We start from the raw sequence: 20,146 nt of genomic DNA, 5'->3' as shown, positions 1-20,146 counted from the left end.
ACCAAGAGTAGTCTTTTCTTTCGAACAATCAATCAGTCGAAATTTGAAAACTTGTATTTTTCTATATATAGACACACCCTATGTGTTCTGATAAAATCATCTTGAGTATATGTACTGAACTTGTCTGATGCTTTAAGCATGCTGTTTTATTAAATATTTAAGACACACAAATGACTCAAGAGGGAGCCAGAGAGAAAGATAGCCTGACCAGAAGAAAAAAACCTGTTCCTGATGCTGCTGCTGCTGGCCTTTGCAGATTCTGCCTTTACGCTCCTGAAGTTGCCGTTAATCTGCAATCTTTTTTATTTGGAGTGCCAATTTATCTTACCTTTTTTTTACCCCCTTTTTCTCCCCAATTTCGTGGGATCCAATTGTTAGTCGTTACTGTCTTGTCTCATCGCTACAACTCCTGTACGGGCTCGGAGAGATGAAGGTCGAGAGTCATGCGTCCTCTGAAACACAACCCAACCAAGCCACACTACTTCTTAACACAGCACGCATCCAACCCGGAAGCCAGCTGCACCAATGTGTTAGAGGAAACACAGTACGCCGAGCGACCTGGTCAGCGCGCACTGCACCCGGCCCACCACAGGAGTCGCTATTGCATGTTGAGACAAGGATATCCCAACCGGCCAAACCCTCCCTATCCCGGACGACGCTAGGATAATTGTGCGTCGCCACATGGACCTCCTGGTCTCGAACCCAGGCTCTGCATCCTCAGAAACTAGTCTGCATCCTCAGAGTTTTGCGCACCAGTGAGCTCAGGACAGACACCGCTGTAGGCTATTTGTGCAAGGGATAAGAAGTTATCAGGTATTTTATGACGTTTCCATTGGATCAGAGCATTACATTTTTCCCTTTCACGCCAAGTGGTTATCGAAAAGGAGAGAGCTGGAAATATTGTTATAATACTTTGAGGAACTATTGTCATTCTCAATTGATTCTAAAACCATACTTTGTTTACTTGTTGTTTGTGGTGAAGAAAAAATACTTTGAGAAGCTCCACAGCTCATTAGTGGTGGTGAGTAACGGCAATCAGAAATACTATCAGACATCCCAAAATGGGCACATTTATAGACCTATATTTGCGTGCAGGCCAGGTAGACTAGTTCTACTACTAAATGCGTAATCAGGTGTGCGTCCTCACTCAACATTGACAGGAGCATTTCAAACAAAAGACGACCAATAAATTGACAAACATATAAATAGAATGAAATAAACAAAAACGTATTTCTCAAAAGTGTATCATAGATTGTGAGTTCTGCTAAACACATGTCCAATTTGACAAGGAGAACGGTAAATAACTGTAATAATATATTGAATGCATTAACAGAAAATATCGTAACCTACAGCAACACACATTTCAGATGAGAAATTATGGGAATTCATATTAAATTTAGGCTATTACTTGTGAGTGTCTGTGATATATTTAGAATTCAAGGCACACTTAACCAGCATGGCTACCACAGCATTCTGCAGCGATACGACATCCCATCTGGCGCTTAGTGGGACTATAATTTGTTTTTCAACTGGTCATTGACCCAACACACCTACAGGCTGTATAAGGGCTATTTGACCAAGAAGGAGAGTGATTGAGTGAAGCATCAGATGACCTGGCCTCCACAATTCCCTGACCTCAAACCAATTGAGATGGTTTGGGATGAGCAGCCAACAAGTGCTCAGCATATGTGGGAACTCCTTCAAGACTGTTGGAAAAGCTTTCTAGGTGGAGCTGGTTGAGAGAATGCCAAGAGTGTGCAAAGCTGTCATCAAGGCAAAGGGTTGCTACATTGAAGAATCTCAAATATTAAATTTATTTTGATTAGTTTAACACTTTTTTGGTAACTACATGATTCCATACGTGTTATTTTATAGTATTGATGTCTTCACAAAATAGTAAAAAAAAAAAAAACTTGAATGAGTAGGTGTGTCCAAACTGGTTCCTTATGTAATGGGGAATTAATAGACACAGCAAACAATGCACACAATAAAGTTATGAAACAATGAATACCCACAAAATGGAGGGAGAAAACGCATTCTGGAGAGAGACGTGTCTTGTGCATCTGAGCCACAATCCCCATATTCTTAGACCATGTGGCCTTCTTATTGGATTAGTCCACTGAGACAGGCATAAATCAGACAGGTGTCTCATATGCCATGAAAAAAAACATATATTTGTGGCTGCTAGACTGTCTGAACCTGACCCCTTTTGTAATACAGTATTCCATATAAGGCACCCAGACCTTTTGAAAGTTACACAGTATCCCTTTAATCTCGTAATAAATCAAATCTAGTGATAACTTGATAATTCTGTCATCCATTGAGACATTGAGGGAGGATAATGGCAATGCATTTCTTAGCCGCTAAGTTACACAGTTTTTTCTGAAAACGTTCTTCAGTATCAATATTTCCAAGCAAACAAAAACAAGGAGAAGGGAGAATCTATAGACATGCTGAGATAAAATAACACACTGACAGAATTCAGCCAGCCTTCACAAAATCATAACATGCAAATACAGTTGAAGTCGGAAGATGACTTACACTTAGCTTGGAGTCATTAAAATTGGCTTTTCAACCACTCCACAAATTTCTTCTTAACAAACTATAGTTTTGGCAAATCGGTCAGGACATCTACTTTCTGCATGACACTAGTAAGTTTTCCAACAATTGTTTACAGACAGATTATTTCACTTATAATTCACTGTATCACTTTTCCAGTGGGTCAGAAGTTTACATACACTAAGTTGACTGTGCCTTTAAACAGCTTGGAAAATTCCAGAAAATGATGTCATGGCTTTAGAAGCTTCTGATAGGCTAATTGACAGAATTTGAGTCAATTGGAGGTGTGCCTGTGGATGTATTTCAAGGCCTACCTTCAAACTCAGTGCCTCTTTGCTTGACATCATGGGAGATCAAAAGATATCAGCAAGAACTTTGAAAAAAAGTTGTAGACCTCCAAAAGTCTGGTTCATCCTTGGGAGCAATTTCCAAACGCCTGAAAGTACCACGTTCATCTGTACAAACAATAGTACGCAAGTATATCCACCATAGGACCACGCAGCTGTCATTCTGCTCAGGAAGGAGACGCATTCTGTCTCCTAGAGATGAACGTACTTTGTGTGCAAAAACTGCAAATCAATCCCAGAATAACAGCAAAAGACCTTGTAAAGATGCTGGAGGACACAGGTACAAAATTATCTATATCCACAGTAAAATGAGTCCTATATCGACATAACCTGAAAGGCTGCTTAGCAAGGAAAAAGCCACTGCTCCAAAGCCACCATAAAAAAGCCAGACTGCGGTTTGCAACTGCACAAGGGGACAAAGATCGTACATTTTGGAGAAATGTCCTCTGGTCTGATGAAACAAAAATAGAGCTGTTTTGCCGTAATGATGAATTGTTATGTTTGGAGGAAAAGGGGGAGGCTTGCAAGCCGAAGAACACCATCCCAACCGTGAAGCACGGGAGTGGCAGCATCATGTTGTGAGGGTGCTCTTTCTGTAGGAGGGACTGGTGCACTTCACAAATAGATGGCATCATGAGGGAGGAAAACGAAGACATCTGTCAGGAAGTTAAAGCTTGGTCGCAATTGGGTCTTCCAAATGGACAATGACCCCAAGCATACTTCCAAAGTTGTGTCAATATGGCTTAAGGACAACAAAGTCAAGGTATTGGAGTGGCCATCACAAAGCCCTGAACTCAATACCATAGAAGATTTGTGGGCAGAACTGAAAAAGCGTGTGCGAGCAAGGAGGCCTACAAACCTGACTCAGTTACACCAGCTCTGTCCGAAGGAATGGGGCAAAATTCCCCCAACTTATTGTGGGAAGCTTGTGGAAGGCTACCCGAAACTTTTGACCCAAGTCAAACAATTTAAAGGCAATGCTACCAAATAGTAATTGAGTGTATGTAAACTTGTGACCCACTGGGAATGTGATGAAAGAAACAAAAACTGAAATAAATCATTCTCCCTACTATTAATCTGACATTTTGCATTCTTAAAATAAAGTGGTGATCCTAACTGACCTAAAACAGGGAAGTTTTACTGGGATTAAATTTATCAACCTTTGATACCGTTTGGAAATCAATTTGAGGTTTGTCAGACTGTCTTAAAATTGTTTCAATCTTTGAAGCTTCTGGCTTGTCCAGTGTTTGCTGCACAGAGCGAATAAAGTGTTGCATCTGCAAAAGCTCACCTCAGCACCGCCACAGACTGGTTTTCCCTGGCTGTCTGAACCTGTCACCATCTGATCCTGCTAAGACATGATGAGCATAGTATTATACCAACTTCTTATACCATGTCAGTGTGAAAAGTAGAGAATTAGCTAGGGAAACTGGCAGATCAATAACCTTACATTGCTAAACTGACTCTAATAAAAACACACATTGGGCTGGCAAAAAACTTCAGAATATCGGACTTTAATCATTTGGCCGCTGGTGTCATCGTTTGATTCAGGTCTAGTGTGATTGAGGCAAAATAATAGCTAAAGTTATTGAGTTAGTTAGTTAACGCTAACCAACTTTTGGCAATCTCTAATAGTAATGGTACATCAACTGATGAAAACTAGCCAAGTTAATTTAATTCTGTTGAAACTGGACAAAAAGTCGATAAAACATTTCATACACTCAACAGCTGTTAGATACAGCTACCTGACAAATAGCTAGAGACTAGAGCTGAACTGGCTGTGGTTGCTACTAGCTAGCTAGTTCATTCTCTTCAGACAGAACTTCATTTGAGGGGGATGTATTATTACTGTAGCTAACGTTACATGTCAGTTACACTACTAGCTCAACACTGGGAATAAATATTTAAAACAGCAGTTACCTTGCCAGCTACATCAGTCAAATAAAGAGTATCCAGTTTCTGCTCTGCTTGCTTTTACTTCTCTGAGAAAAAGCGTAACACACACAGAGACAGCAGCACTGTGCCTTTCAGAAGCTTTGCCTTCACACAGCCTGTCTGCACGCTCTGTGGTGTCCACCGGTGCTAAATACAGCTGGCTGAAATTGCCATGCGGACTCTGAGGCGTCCGCATGGTCCTAAAGCACACCATTGCCGCTTTTGGTATCACAGTGCAATGATAAAACCAGGGGAGACAAAAATGCAATTTGTCATTTGGTCATGTCCCCGCCATCCCCAGTGAAAGTTGTGCCCCTGTATTGCAGTAAATTAATTGCCCGTAAGTACTCCCCGTGCCGTCAGTGAGCGTTTAATTAGACTGAAATTATGGGGCTTTTGTTTTGGTACAGGCAGAGTTTAATGAAGGGTCTGAACTCACTAAACAATCAACAGTGAACAACAGTTCATCCTGCACCATGCAGATATCTTGGGTTTCTGTGCACCTTGTGTGAGTGCTGAGTACCCACTGTAGTATTGCATTCCAAACTTTGAGATTGAAAGGTGTAATATAGAGATTTAGAGGTGTGTGTTCAAGTTTCAGATTTTAAGTTTTGATGTCAAATGCACAAGTGAAACAGTGAAATGCCTTTCTTTCAAACTCAAAACCCAACAATGCATTCATCAATGACAATGTATTACTAGAAAAAACACACAAGAAATAAGAATAAGAAATATGAAATAGACAATAAAGTAAGTAAGTAAGTAAGCATACTATATGCAGGAAATATTTAAAAAGTCCGTTCCAATACAGAGAACAGCAGCTTGCATGTGAGTGGGTGTGTGGGTGTGTAGAGTCAATATAAATGTATGTGCATATTATGTGTGAGTGGTTAGAAAATTATGGAGTGAGTGCTTGTGTGTGTGTTAGAGTGAGAGTGAAAGTGTGTGTGAGTGTGTATAGAGAAATGTTTGTGTGTGCATTTGTGTTTGTGTGTGTGTGACGAGTACCCACCTGTAGTATTGCATTCCAAACGTTGAGATTAGAATGTAGATTTACATTTATTTAGAATGATTAGTATATTTAGAACGATATTGAGTTATTTTTCCTCCCTCTTATAGATGAAACAACTCCTACGAAATGCAATTTGGACTCAACATTTGCTTTAGGATAAATAAGCAGCTGTTCACGTAACCTCCCTCTCTCTCGCTGTCTCTCTCTCTCCCTCCTCTCTCTCTCTTCTCTTTCTACCCTCATCTCCCCCCTATTTTCCCTCCTCTCTCTCTCTCTCTCTCTCTCTCTCTCTCTCTCTCTCTCTCTCTCTCTCTCTCAGAATGACAGTATGGTGGACAGTAATGGGGAGGAGTCTCAAGAGAGTCTGGATGTACTGCCTGACGTCTCTCTGGTGAGCCCCGCAGTCAGGCCCAGAACCATAACCTCATAAAGATGGACAGAGCAGAGGTTGGAGGGAGGGATGGAGGGAAAAAACAAAAAGCTGGAAATGAAAGAGCGACAAGAAGAGGAAGCAACGGATATGCAGTTTGAACTCTTATAGCCTATTTCTTTCTTTCCTGTGGAGGAGTCTGTTTAGAGTTCGAGGATATTATGGCATATATTTTTCCTCCGCTTCCTCCTCCTCCCTCCTTACTAAGGAGGAACTTGCTCTCTGTCTGACACCTGAGGTAAAAGCTCCAATCAGAAACACACAAACACAAACAAGAATACCTACCACAGTTACCAGAGCAAAGGTAACCGATGTCGACAGGAGGCTGTGTTGGTTCCAAGGCGATGTAATGTGGGACACAGAAAGCAAAGACCTGAAGAGTCTTAAAAACACCTCAACTCCATTCAGCCAGAACATATTTGTGTTGGTTTTGATTGCTTTCTCTTGCTATTTTTAAACCCATGAATCACTTCATTCATTCTCTCCCCGCTCCTGTTGCTGTTTTCATTGTTAATTTCGTTGGTTTTGGTTGGAGGGGAGAGCTTGTTGCCGGGGACACAGCGGACTGGGAAGGTGTAACCTGAGGTTACACAAAGACCATGTTTAGCTGTGGGGCTCAACTGAATCTAACTGAATGAGTTGTGTTGAATTCTGAGGCGTGATAATTGGTCGTGTGTGTGTGTGTGGAATGAGGAGATTCCAGAGATGTGCTGTAGTATATGAGTGTTTTGTGGGATGAAAGGAATGTGATCTGTTTGTTCTCCTCTTATCTTAGGATGAGGTGCATTCCACATCCGAATCTCCCCCCACCTTCAACCCCCCACCCCCCCCAGGGCTGCAGAGGCATCCCAGCAGACGAGACCAGGTCAAAAAACGCCCTTCCTCCGAATCCTCCTATTCTGGACTCTACTTCACCGCCCCTGCCCATAACCCACCCAAGGACCAGAGGGGGAACCAAGGGTCCCCCTGCTCACCCAAGGTCCACCTCCAAAAGGATTTCTCCGTCCCCCATAAGAGGGACCCCTCTGTCCCCCATAAGAGGGACCCCTCCGTCCCCCATAAGAGGGACCCCTCCGTCCCCCATAAGAGGGACCCCTCTGTCCCCCATAAGAAGGAGATGGCAACTTCCAAGTTTTCCATGGTCAACAAGCACGCCATAGGCCCCTTCCCTAGAGTCCAGTCATCTATTAAGACCACCAAACCTGCCGCCCCCTCCCCATATCTACCCCCTCCCCCTCCACTCCCTGCCCCATCCACACCCCCTCTCCTTCCACACAGCCCGGACAAGGCCTCCTCTGGCTCCAACAAACAGCACTTTGTCATGGTGGAGGTCCACAGGCCCAATGCAGAATCTGACGTCAACAAGGTGCGGTCCCTGCCCCAGTCACGAGGTAAGAGGCATGGAGGGAGTAGGTTGGAGGAAAAGCTAGAGTTGGACTCCGAAAACCACGAGACCAGATTTGGACGTGAAGAATTGGTTACACAAATAAGAGGAAGTGCATGTTTATGTGTAATCATGGTGTATGTATTTCTGCCTGAGTGTGTCCCTGTGCCAGTCTCTAACCTTCTGCACCCATCCCCTCCAAGGTGCCACCCTGTCCCAGCTGTCAGACAGTGGACAGACACTGAGCGAGGACAGCGGGGTGGACATTAGCGAGTCGGGGCGACTCAGCAGGGAAAGCAGTCCCCACATACGCCCCCCACGAGACCTCAAGGGGGCACGTGGGGACAGCACCGCCAAACCGGTGAGGAGGACACACCAGCGGGGAGAAAGACGACACAGAAAGAGAAAGAGGGAGATGTATGGATGGATGAATGGATGGATGGAGCTGAAAGGGAGGGATTACAAGAAGAGAAACAGACAAACAGAGCTGGGTTGTCCTCTGTCACTGCTCACTCTATCTGAAGCTTGTTCTCAATCCTAACTGTCCTAACTTCTTTCTGTTTTATTCTTTCTTTATGTACACACAGTTTTCTTTCTTTGCTCATTGATACATTTTTGTCCTTTCAATGATTTCTCATCTATTCAATCACTTCCATCTCATCTCATACTGCGCTAGAGGTCTCTTGTTTCCTCTGCCTGTCCCTTTATGCTTATTGCTGATTAGTGGTTAGGTGGTGGGAAAATTGTTGATTGGTTCCTACCTTTATGGGTGGACCAATGTGTAACAAAGGTGCAAAAGAAAATATTTCATGGGTCTCCAGGGTGAATATTTGAGTAAAAAGCTGAGTTATATTTTGCCCCCTCTCTTCTCTATCTCTCTCTCTCTGCAGCCGGGTCTCTTGGAGCATACCTCCACACTGGTGAGGGTGGCAAAGAGTGCCAGCACCCTGGGCATCGCCATCGAAGGGGGTGCCAACACTCGCCAGCCCCTGCCACGTATCGTCACAATACAGGTGGGTCTCAAACAGCCTAGAATAAACCCTCATGCCCCTCACCCCTCTCACCCCTCCCTTTTCAAGTCATCTCCGAAATGACAGCTTGCCAGACAATATCCTGCACCTGTCAGAATTGATCTAGCCATGGTATTCTGTGTTCTGCAACTCTGCACTGTCATTGGCCCGTGCCGCCTCCTCTTCCACACATGGCTACACAACACAGCCTCTGTCAGATAAGTCTGTGGTTTCACACTGGAAGAGAACTCAAACTGAGATCCCTGGCTGCCATGCCATTGTTCCTCCACTCCAGAGGACTGGCAGATTTACCAGGGATGATTATAACATTCAGAATAGACTCTATAGCAGGGCTCTGACACTCAGAGGGCCTGAGACAATGAGACAATGCTAAGCAATTATACATTTTATTTGTCACATGCGCCGCGTACATGCGCCATACTAGGCGGTGATGCAACCAGATGCTCTCAATGATGCAGCTGTGGAACTTTTTGAGGGTCTAAGGACCCATGCCAAATCTTTTCACTCTCCTGAGGGGAACAGGTGTTGTCATGCCCTCTTCACGACTGTCTTGGTGTGTTTGGACCATGATAGTTCATTGGTGATGTGGACACCAAGGAACTTGAAGCTCTCAACCTGTCTCTGACCTCCTCCCTATAGGCTGTGTCATCATTGCCAGTGATCAGGCCTACCACTGTTGTGTCATCGGCAAACTTAAGGAAGGTGTTGGAGTCATGCATGGCAATGCAGTCATGGGTGAACAGGGAATACAGGATGGGACGGAGCATAAACCCCTGGGGGGCCCCCGTGTTGAGCATCAGTGTGGCAGATGTGTTGTTACCTACCCTTACCACCGGGGGTGGCCCGCTAGGAAGTCCAGGATCCAGTTGCAGAGGGAGGTATTTAGTCCCAGGGTCCTTAGCTTAGTGATGAGCTTTGAAGGCTCTATGGTGTTGAACGCTGAGCTGTAGTCAATGAATAGCATTCTCATATAGGTGTTCCTTTTGTCCATGTGGAAAAGGGCAATGTGGAGTGCAATAGAGATTGCGTCATCTGTGGATCTGTTGGGGCGGTAAGCAAATTGGAGTGGGTCTAGGGTTTCTGGGATAATGGTGTTGATGTGAGCCATGACCAGCCTTTCAAACCACTTCATGGCTACAGACGTGAATGCTACGGGTCGGTAGTCATTTAGGCAGGTTACCTTGGTGTTCTTAGGCACAGGGACTATGGTGGCCTGCTTGAAACATGTTGGTATTACAGACTCGGTCAGGGACAGGTTGAAAATGTCAGTGAAGACACTTGCCAGTTGGTCAGCGCATGCCCAGAGTACATGTCCTGGTAATCCGTCTGGCCCTGCGGCTTTGTGAATGTTGACCTGTTTAAAGGTCTTACTCACATTGTCTATGGAGAGCGTGATCACACAGTCATCAAGTACAGCTGGTGCTCTCATGCATGCTTCAGTGTTGCTTTCCTCAAAGCGTGCATAGAAGTCATTTAGCTCATCTGGTAGGTTTGTGTCACTGGGCAGCTCACGGCTGTGCTTCCCTTTTTAGTCTGTAATAGTTTGCAAGCCCTGCCACATCCGGCGAACGTAGGATTCAATCTTATTATTGACGCTTTACCTGTTTGATGTTCGTCTGATTGCATAGCGGGATTTCTTAAAAGCTTCCTGATTAGAGTCCCGCTCCTTGAATGCGGCAGCTCTATCATTTAGCTCTGTGCGGATGTTGCCTGTAATCCATGGCTTCTGGTTGAGGTATGTACGTACGGTCACTATGGGGACGAGGTCATCGATGCACTTATTGATGAAACCTGTGACTGATGTGGTGTACCCCTCAATGCCATCGGAAGAATTGCGGAACATATTCCAGTCTGTGCTAGCAAAACAGTCCTGTAGCTTAGTATCTGCGTCATCTGACCACTTCCGTAATGAACGAGTCACTGGTACTTCCTGCTTTAATTTTTGCTTGTAAGAGGATATAGTTATGGTCAGATTTGCCAAATGGAGGGCGAGGGAGAGCTTTGTACTCGTGTCTGTGTATGGAGTAAAGGTGGTCTAGAGTTTTTCCCTCTGGTTGCACATGCTGGTAGAAACTAGGTAAAACAGATTTAAGTTTCCTTGCATTAAAGTCCCCGGCCACTAGGAGCACCGTCTCTGGATGAGCATTTTTTTTGTTTGCTTACAGCTCGTTGAGTGCAGTCTTAATGCCAGCATCGGTTTGTGGTGGTAAATAGACAGCTACGAAAAATATAGATGAAAACTCTCTTGGTAAATAGTGTGGTCTACAGCTTATCATGAGATACTCAGGCGAGCGAAACCTTGAGACTTCCTTAATATTAGAGTTTGTGCATCAGCTGTTATTAACAAATAGACACAGACTTACCGGAGGCAGCTGTTCTATCCTGCGAATGCACAGAAAACCCAGCCAGCTGTATATTATCCATGTTGTTGTTCAGCCACGACTCGGTGAAACATAAGATATTACAGTTTTTAATGTCCTGTTGGTAGATTAGTCTTGATCGGACCTCATCCATTTTATTATCCAATGATTGCACATTGGCTAATAGGATGGATGGTAGAGATGGATTACCTACTCGCCGTCGGATTCTTACAAGGCACCCCGATCCTATATATCGCCGTCTCTTCTTCATGCGAATGACATTGCGTCCGACTTGTTAAATACAAATCTTTGTCCAGTATGAGGTGAGCAATCGCTGTTCTGACTTTTCAGAGCCTCTTTTCTGTCAAAAGAGACAGTGGCACCAACATTAGGTACAAAATAATTGACAAATAATTTAAAAAAAACACACACAATAGCACAATTGGTTAGGAGCCCGTAAAACGGCAGCCATCTCCCCCGGCAGCCATCTCCTCCGGCGGCATTATTTATGCAGCATGTTCCGTGTTTTAATGGTATGCTTGCGAAAAACCCCTGCAAAGAATTAGGGGTTTACATTTAAATATTACAGTAGCCATAGCAATAGGGTCAAAGATCAACCCTGTGATGTCGTGACTAAGGTTAGACGTCCGTGGGTGTGGCTAGTTCAAGTCCAGCTCAGGTAAATATTGCCCTTTACCCTTGCCAGGTGCTTTACATGAATGTCTAACTGTAAGAGTACATTAAATGTGTTTTTTGGGTTCCAAGCACCCTTTCATTTGTTTAATCAAGAGGATAAGAGTTGATCCTGTTCTCTCCCTTTACCTGAAGGAGTACATCCACTGAGAGCAGTGACTGTTATGTGAAATAAAGGGTTGGCTGAACTGAGGGTAATACCACCGTACCTGGCTGTAGCTCTGCTCTGTTCAGGTCTGTGTCTCTTTTGATTAACCTAAAGAGTGAGGAGAGAGGAGGGCTGGGGAGGGAGCTGTGCTGTTCTGTGGAGTTCAGAGAACCACTGAAAGCCCTCCCGCTCAAAATATGCTTTGGTGAGAGGCTAATGAAAAATAAAAGAGCCGCTGATTGCGAGGGGAGCGACAAAGGCTCTGACCGTGAAATCAGCATATTCAAAATCAAAGAGAGCAACGGAGGGAGGGAGATAGGGAGCTAGGAAGGGGAGAGAGATATACAGAGAGATGGAAGAGAAGATGGTACATAATAATAAAGGGGATTTAGACTGAGAAAGTTTGCAGAGAAGGGGAGGTAGGGGAGGAAGAGAGAGAGAGAGAGAGAGAGAGGCAGGCAATCGAGCGAGTGACAGACAGGCATGGGAGGTTTCAATTTCAATGAAGGCTTTTGATACCCAATGCAATCGCGGAGTAGTCTATACTGTTGATAAAGGGTTTGCCTCCTGAGACCGCTTGGAAGTAAATCTTAATCACCAAAGCTTGATTAAAATATCATCACCAAAGCGTTTTTTAAATATCATCACCAAAGCGTTTTTTAAATATCATCACCAAAGCGTTTTTTAAATATCATCACCAAAGCTGTATGAAATATCATCACCAAAGCGTTTTTTAAATATCATCACCAAAGCTGTATGAAATATCATCACCAAAGCGTTTTTTAAATATCATCACCAAAGCGTTTTTTAAATATCATCACCAAAGCGTTTTTTAAATATCATCACCAAAGCTGTATGAAATATCATCACCAAAGCTGTATGAAATATCATCACCAAAGCATTTTTTAAATATCATCACCAAAGCTTTATTAAAATATCATCACCAAAGCTGTGTTCTCTTGTTATCTATGCATTGTAGGCAGGCCCACATTATTTTAGCCATACAGGTCCTGTTTTTGATGTACGTTGAACCCCCGCCATGATGTAGGCTACATGTCCATGCCCATCATGAAACGAAAGATACCGGGGAACCTCGTAATTAGAAGTTATCTGCAACCTGTAAAAATTGCTAGTTTTCCGTTTCATATGTTGAAAACCGAAGCCTTCCCTTAGGCCTACTATAATGAAGGTTGGTTCAACAGCAACGTGTGTCTTTTTACTATTGGTGATTTCATGATATCATTCATTACATTTTACATTGATTTATTGCTGGGGGTTTTTAAGAATAGATTGCTTATTTTTCCATTTAGTTTTATTATAACCAAACATAGAATGATTCACCTTCCTGGTTTTATCGTGACAACGTCTGTGGTGCGCTTGGAATGCAACTTCTGAAGATGTGTGAATACGATCTGATCTGTAAAATAGTTCTGATTATGTTCTGAAAACACAGGCCTATTTGGGAGCAGTATGACAGTGAGTGGACATTCTCCCTTTCTCTTTATAGTGGATCTTTATCCAGCTACATTGTTTACATTGTTTTAATACTATATGCCCGCGGGGAGAAATGATGGTGACAGTAAGTGTGACATAGCCTATTTAAAACAAGTTGTTTCGTTTTGTTTAGAATTTGATTAGAATTATTTGTTCTATTTTTACACATTATCAATAATTCATTTAATCTAGCTTATTTTCAATATTTGCCATGTCCATGCTCAGCTTTAATACAATGTACTGCAAATGGGTCAACAAATTTAGCAAAGACAGGTCTACATTTTGTTATTACGTTCCAGTAAGCCATTTTACAAACTCTAACGGACTAACATCGGAATTGGAGTTGATTCCAAGGCAATAAATATACAACTTGAAGCAACCACATATTTCACCATTGAGCATGTTTTGATTGGCCAGTGAGGGGCCAAGCCTCTACACACCCACAACTTTTTTATTCATCAGAACCCTGAACTTTCGCTCAATGCCACCAAGTTTTTTTGCCGATAATTGTGATAGTGAAAATAGCATAAATATTTCGGACATGATCCTCAACCTATAACGCTACCGCCTGCGCTTAGATTTACCATTGCATTAGGTTTGTTAAAATAGAGCCCTATGTTACTGGCTCTTCCTGAATGATTACTTACTCACGCCATACTCACACTAATACACAAAGTATTCACAACCATTCACAATTCCTAACAGATTAATTTAATTCAGGATCTGTCACGTTCTGACCTTTATTTCCTTTGTTTTGTCATTATTTAGTATGGTCAGGGTGTGAGTTGGGTGGGCAGTCTATGTTTGTTTTTCTATGATTTGGGTATTTCTATGTTTCGGCCTAGTATGGTTCTCAATCAGAGGCAGGTGTCATTAGTTGTCTCTGATTGAGAATCATACTTAGGTAGCCTGGGTGTCACTGTGTGTTTGTGGGTGATTGTTCCTGTCTCTGTGTTTTGCACCAGATAGGACTGTTTAGGTTTTCACTCGTTTTTGTAATCAGTTGTTCATGTGTACGTTTACGTATTAAAAGGAACCATGGACACTTACCACGCCGCATATTGGTCCTCTGATCCTTTTCGCCTCTCCTCTTCGGAAGAAGAGGAGGAAATCCCTGACAGGATCATATACTTTTGCATCAAATCTTCAATAGATGCTCCCTGGGCCTAAACAGCACCAACATAGTCTTATAGTAAGTAGTAACTTTAGTTTAGCTTGATGTCTGTAAAGATGTAGAAATCTGAAGCATCCGTTTAGAACCAAATATAGTGCATCAACAACATAGCTCGGGCAAAAGGAAGCTCTCACATCCATTTATACAGATGATACAGTCTTATACTCAGCTGGCTCATTTGTGTTAAATGCTCTACAACAAAGCTTTCTTAGTGTCCAACAAGCTTTCTCTACCCTTAACCTTGTTCTGAAAACCTCCAAAAACAAAGGTCATGTGGTTTGGTAAGAAGAATGCCCTTCTCCCCACAGGTGTGATTACTACCTCTGAGGGTTTAGAGCTCATACAAGTACTTGGGAGTATGGTTAGACGGTACACTGTCCTTCTCTCAGCACATATCAAAGCTGAAGACTAAAGTTAAATCTAGATAAGGTTTCCTCTATCGTAATCGCTCCTCTTTCACCCCAGTTGCCAACTAACCCTGATTCAGATGAGCATCCTACCCATGCTAAATTACGGAGACGTAATTTATAGATCGACAGGTAAGAGTGCTCTCATGCGGCTAGATGTTCTTTACCATTCGGCCATCAGATTTGCCACCAATGCTCCTTATAGGACACATCCCTGCACTCTATACTCCTCTGTAAACTGGTCATCTCTGTATACCCGTCGCAAGACCCACTGGTTGATGCTTTATTTATAAAAACTCTGTGAGGCCTCACTCCCCCCTATCTGAGATACCTACTGCAGCCTTCACCCTCCACATACAACACCTGTTCTGCCAGTCACATTCTGTTATAGGTCCCCAAAGCACACACATCCCTGGGTCTCACCTCTTTTCAGTTCGCTGCAGCTAGCGACTGGAATGAGCTGCAACAAACACTCAAACTGGACAGTTTTATCTCAATCTCTTCATTCAAAGACTCAATCATGGACACTCTTACGGACAGTTGTGGCTGCTTTGCCTGATGTATTGTTGTCTCTACCTTCTTGCCCTTTGTCCTGTTGTCTGTGCCCAATGTCTGTACCATGTTTTGTGCTGCTACCATGTTGTTGTTATGTTGTGTTGCTACCATGCTGTGTTGTCATGTGTTGCTGCATTGCTATGTTGCTGTCTTAGATCTCTCTTTATGTAGTGTTGTGTTGTCTCTCTTGTCGTGATGTGTGTTTTGTCCTATATTCATATATATTTTGTACAAAATAAAAATGAACCCCAGCCCCCAGCCCCGCAGGAGGCCTTTTAAAATAAAAGTGGGAGAAGATGGAGCTAGATGAAACTTGGCTGACATTCTTTTCATCAATGAAACATTTGATCCCAATACAGTTTTCAGTTCCCAAAACTACAGTCTGTTACGAATAGAGTCAAAGTTTTGTAGACTTGATCCTTTGCCAAAATGGCAAAAAATGGTGTTGTTAAGAAGGAGAAGGCCTTCACAGAGAAGGCGTTCCCTAACGGAAATATGCAAATACATGCTAAAATAAGGCTAGGATAGGATCTAGGATCTTGCTAGCTAGGATCTTGCTAGCTCGTGCTTGGCTTTGCCCACCTGCTCGCTTGTTTTGCCCACTATGCTTAATTTGCTCTCATTGGAAACGATGCCGGTGATATATCTTGGGTTAGTTACCAGTATCTTTGGTTTTACTCTTGTAGTATCTTTAGTCTCTCAGGTCATCACAGTCCATGTGAACGTTCCAAATGAGATGGCTACCTATATGTATATATCTACCCCCATACATTTGTACCCCTGCACATCAACACAGTACTGGTACCCCGTGTATATAGCCAAGTTATTGTTACTCATTGTGTATTTATTCATCGTGTTATAATTTTTTCTAGTTTGTTTCTTCTATTTTTCTCTGTGCATTGTTGGGAAGGACCCGTAAAGTGAACATTTCACTGTTAGTCTACACCTGTTGTTTACAAAACATGTGACAAATACAATTTGATTTGATTTGAGCTGAGGGACTGGAACAGTGGTGAGAGATGAGATCACAAAGGTCCTTTTGCTTCCTGGTTTATTAGTAATTGTAACAGTGACGATGTGCCAACGAGTGTTTGTCATCTGTTTGTGCTCTCTTTATCACAAATAAATGTTCTAGGTCTCTCTCTCCCTCTCTCTCTCAGAGGGGCGGTTCGGCACACAACTGCGGGCAGCTGCAGGTGGGTCAGGTAATCCTGGAGGTAAACGGGGTTTCCCTGAGGGGCCGGGAGCACAGGGACGCAGCGCGCCTCATCGCTGAGGCTTTCAAGACCAAAGAGAGAGAACACGTGGACTTCCTGGTCACAGAGTTCAACGTGGCACTGTAGGAGGAAGTAAAGGAAGAAGAGAAGGAGAGAGAGACTCTTATCATGGAGGAAGGAGGGACAGGGGCTACAGAGCTGGAGAGGATAGGGGGTGGCTGTGGGGGCAAAGCGGCATAGTCCTACACACTGTTCTGTACATGGGTTCATCTACCAACCTTTATCTGGTCACTTGGCCTCACCATCCTCCAGCTTTAGCCCCAAAACAAGACACGGACACAGTTGCACTCTAAGTTGAGAAGTTCTGATTTTCATGGACTTTCACCATCCTTGTGACCTTGGTTTTTAGGATACTCCCTGCAGCAGTCATCTCTCTGGACACCTTATTGTATGTGTTTATGGCAATCTCATGTACTGTCACTATATCTGTGTTTTTCTAGTGGCTTCATCCTGTGGATCTCAAATGGACAATTGGACAATGACGCCATCAGCACTAGAGCTCTGGCAGAAGATATGCTCCTGAAGCGGTCCATTAGTGGTCAGTTAGCGGTCAGTGTCTACTAACCTGCGTCAGTCTGAGAGACTAACAGCACACGCAAGAGACACAGGCTGTGTCGCAAATAGCACCCTATTCCAATGTAGCGCACTACCCTTGACCAGAACCCTATGTGCCCTGGTAAATAGTAGTGCACTAAATAGGGAATAAGGTGGGACGCAAGCCAGCCTTCCATCCAGCAGATGGAAGAGGCAGGAGAAAACACCATTTTCCAATGACAGTTTGTTTTTGTAAATGTACAAATGTAGATACTATACAATATATACATAAAGATAATCTATGAATTATAGAAACCTACTATCTTACATGCTTAAAAAGTAGAATTCTTCAAAGTGTACTATTAGGTCCCTTTTCTGCAAATGTGGCCCCAAGTGAAGAGTAATGGAGATGATTGTGTTTTAATTGCCCTCTCTGGCAGTGCTAGTCAGCCGTACTATTTGTGTTTACACAAGGGGCTTGCAGGGGCCTGCATCACATAGTAATTACTAAGAGGTAGTAATGAGGCATTTGGGAAAGGAAACTGCTGCAGAAGCTCTCTCCGATACACACTCCCAGAACACATGTGGCCCAGCACACAGACACACAGGCATGCCATCTTACCACACAAACACACAAGCACACAAACAGGCAGAAGTCACGGTGGATTGATGGAGAGCTGATGCTAAGAACTTGAAGAAGCACTTTATCCAATAATTGAACAGGTATGAGGAGCAAATCATGGCAATCAGGAAGAGGAAAAGAGAAATAGTGAGAGACGGAGAGACACAGAGAGACTCAGAGAGAAAGACAGACAGAGAGAGACAGAGAGACACAGAGAGAAAGACAGACAGAGAGAGACAGAGAGACACAGAGAGAAAGACAGACAGAGACAGAGAGACACAGAGAGACAGACAGAGAGAGAGAGACCAATGAAAGAACTGAGAAGTGCAGTAGTTGTGGGGGATTATTTGTTTCCTCTATGGGAGGGAGAGGGGGAAGAGAGAGTGAAGCGGTATATGTGCAATTCAGGGGAGTTTTAGAATTATAGCGGAGAGAGAGAGAGAGACAGAGAGAGAGAGACAGACAGAGAAAGGGACCGATAGAAGTTATTGATGTAGCAACAATAACCATCAAGTTTAAGTCAGGTTTCTCTTGATGCCCATTTACATACAAGTGCTTTGTTCACCCCATTCAGATAATAGAGATTTTCCATCATTTCAATCATTGTATATTTATGCAGCATCCCAAATGACACCCTTTTCCTATAGTGCACTACTTTTGACCAGGACCGATAGGGCTCTGGTAAAATGAAGTGCACTATATAGAGAATAGGGTGCCATTTGGGATGCAATAGTATTCTGTATGCATACTTAGGGTATGAGACACAATCATGAGAAGACTGCCCTATTCCCTGCCAATGCCACCTCAAATGCTTAACATTCAGCGTGTGTGTGGGAGTGTGTGAGTGTGTCCTACTCCTATCCACAAGGCAGTCACTATTAAACACTGCTATCTGGGAGGAATTACATAGCTTCAGAAATGGTGGCTTTGTTCTCTGAGCCGTATCTTTACACTGTGCATATGACACAGACAGCCCTTCAGAGAGAGGGATGAGAGGAAGGTGTACTATGTCTAACGTTGTTTCTACGTTGTTGCACTGGAGATGGGCAGAGAATGCAGAGCAAGGATCAGAGAGCAAAAGAGGTTGACCTGATGCAGGGGGAGGGAAAGACACACACACATTACACAGGTTGACCTGATGCAGGAGAGAGGGAAAGGCACACACACACACACACATTGCACAGGTTGACCTGATGCAGGAGAGAGGGAAAGGCACACACACACATTACACAAAAACAAATACTCACACACTGGTCAATCCACGTTCTGCTTCTAACATGCTCTGAGACGTTGCGTAATGTCTACAGTGAACTTTCTTTTTGCACACACTGACTCAGGCATGACTCCACACACACTGACTCAGGCATGACTCCACACACACTGACTCAGGCATGACTCCACACACAGGGACTCTTTCAAACACCGATAACATGTCTTGAAATGTCCCAAACAATCTTAGTAACACATTAACTACACCACATAAATGTGATTATATTATAGATATACAGTCAGTTGTCTACTCTGATGCCAAGCCATTCAACCATGCCCAAGCATCCAACGTAATTGTCTCCCCACGTCATATCAGGCTTTGAGGAATTCAATAAAGTTTTTTAAAAAATGTTTTGGGATTACTTATTATTACTGACCCTGGATCTGATGTTAATAACAGTCTGGCTTTCTCTTTAACCCATATTACAGAGTAATTCAGAGGGGAAGAGATGATGAAAGGAATCAGTCCAATCCAATGACAGGGTGATTAATCAGCGAATATGATGGAGAGGCAGGTGTCCTGTCTTGTGGCATGGACTTGGAAACAACACAGATGTGGGCTCTGTCCCAAATGGCACCCTGCTCACTATATAGTGCACTACTTCCGACCAGGGCCTGTAAGGTGCACTATATACAGTGCATTCAGAAAGTATTCAGACCCTTTGACTTTTTCACATTTTGTTACGCTATAGCCTTATTCTAAAATTGATTAAATCGTTTTTTCCTCTCATCAATCTACACACAATAACACATAATGACAAAACATACAGGTTTAGACATTTTTTGCAATTTGGAAATATCACATTTACATAAGTATTCAGACCCTTTACTCAGTACTTTGTTGAGGCACCATTGGCAGCGATTACAGCCTTGAGTCTCCTTGGGTATGATGCTACAAGCTTGACACACCTGTAT

At 43.3% G+C, this 20,146-nt stretch overlaps 1 protein-coding gene across 1 annotated transcript in view; it reads left to right on the top strand.

Annotated features, from left to right (window-relative positions):
• Positions 1-19,581, top strand: part of LOC109868140 (whirlin-like) — a 125,598-nt gene extending 106,017 nt beyond the window's left edge. The window contains exons 8-12 of the mRNA XM_031802904.1: positions 6,173-6,244; positions 7,059-7,674; positions 7,871-8,028; positions 8,558-8,680; positions 16,690-19,581. Of these exons, the coding sequence (XP_031658764.1) occupies positions 6,173-6,244; positions 7,059-7,674; positions 7,871-8,028; positions 8,558-8,680; positions 16,690-16,872 (1,152 nt within the window). The 3' untranslated portion in view covers positions 16,873-19,581. The remainder of the gene's footprint in view (positions 1-6,172; positions 6,245-7,058; positions 7,675-7,870; positions 8,029-8,557; positions 8,681-16,689) is intronic.
• The last annotated feature ends 565 nt before the right edge of the window (positions 19,582-20,146 follow it).

Source organism: Oncorhynchus kisutch, linkage group LG23 (genome assembly GCF_002021735.2).
Source record: "Oncorhynchus kisutch isolate 150728-3 linkage group LG23, Okis_V2, whole genome shotgun sequence".
NCBI classification, from domain to species: Eukaryota; Metazoa; Chordata; class Actinopteri; order Salmoniformes; family Salmonidae; genus Oncorhynchus; species Oncorhynchus kisutch.
Note: the sequence above shows the minus strand (reverse complement) of the source record. Positions and strands in the feature narration are given on the sequence as shown.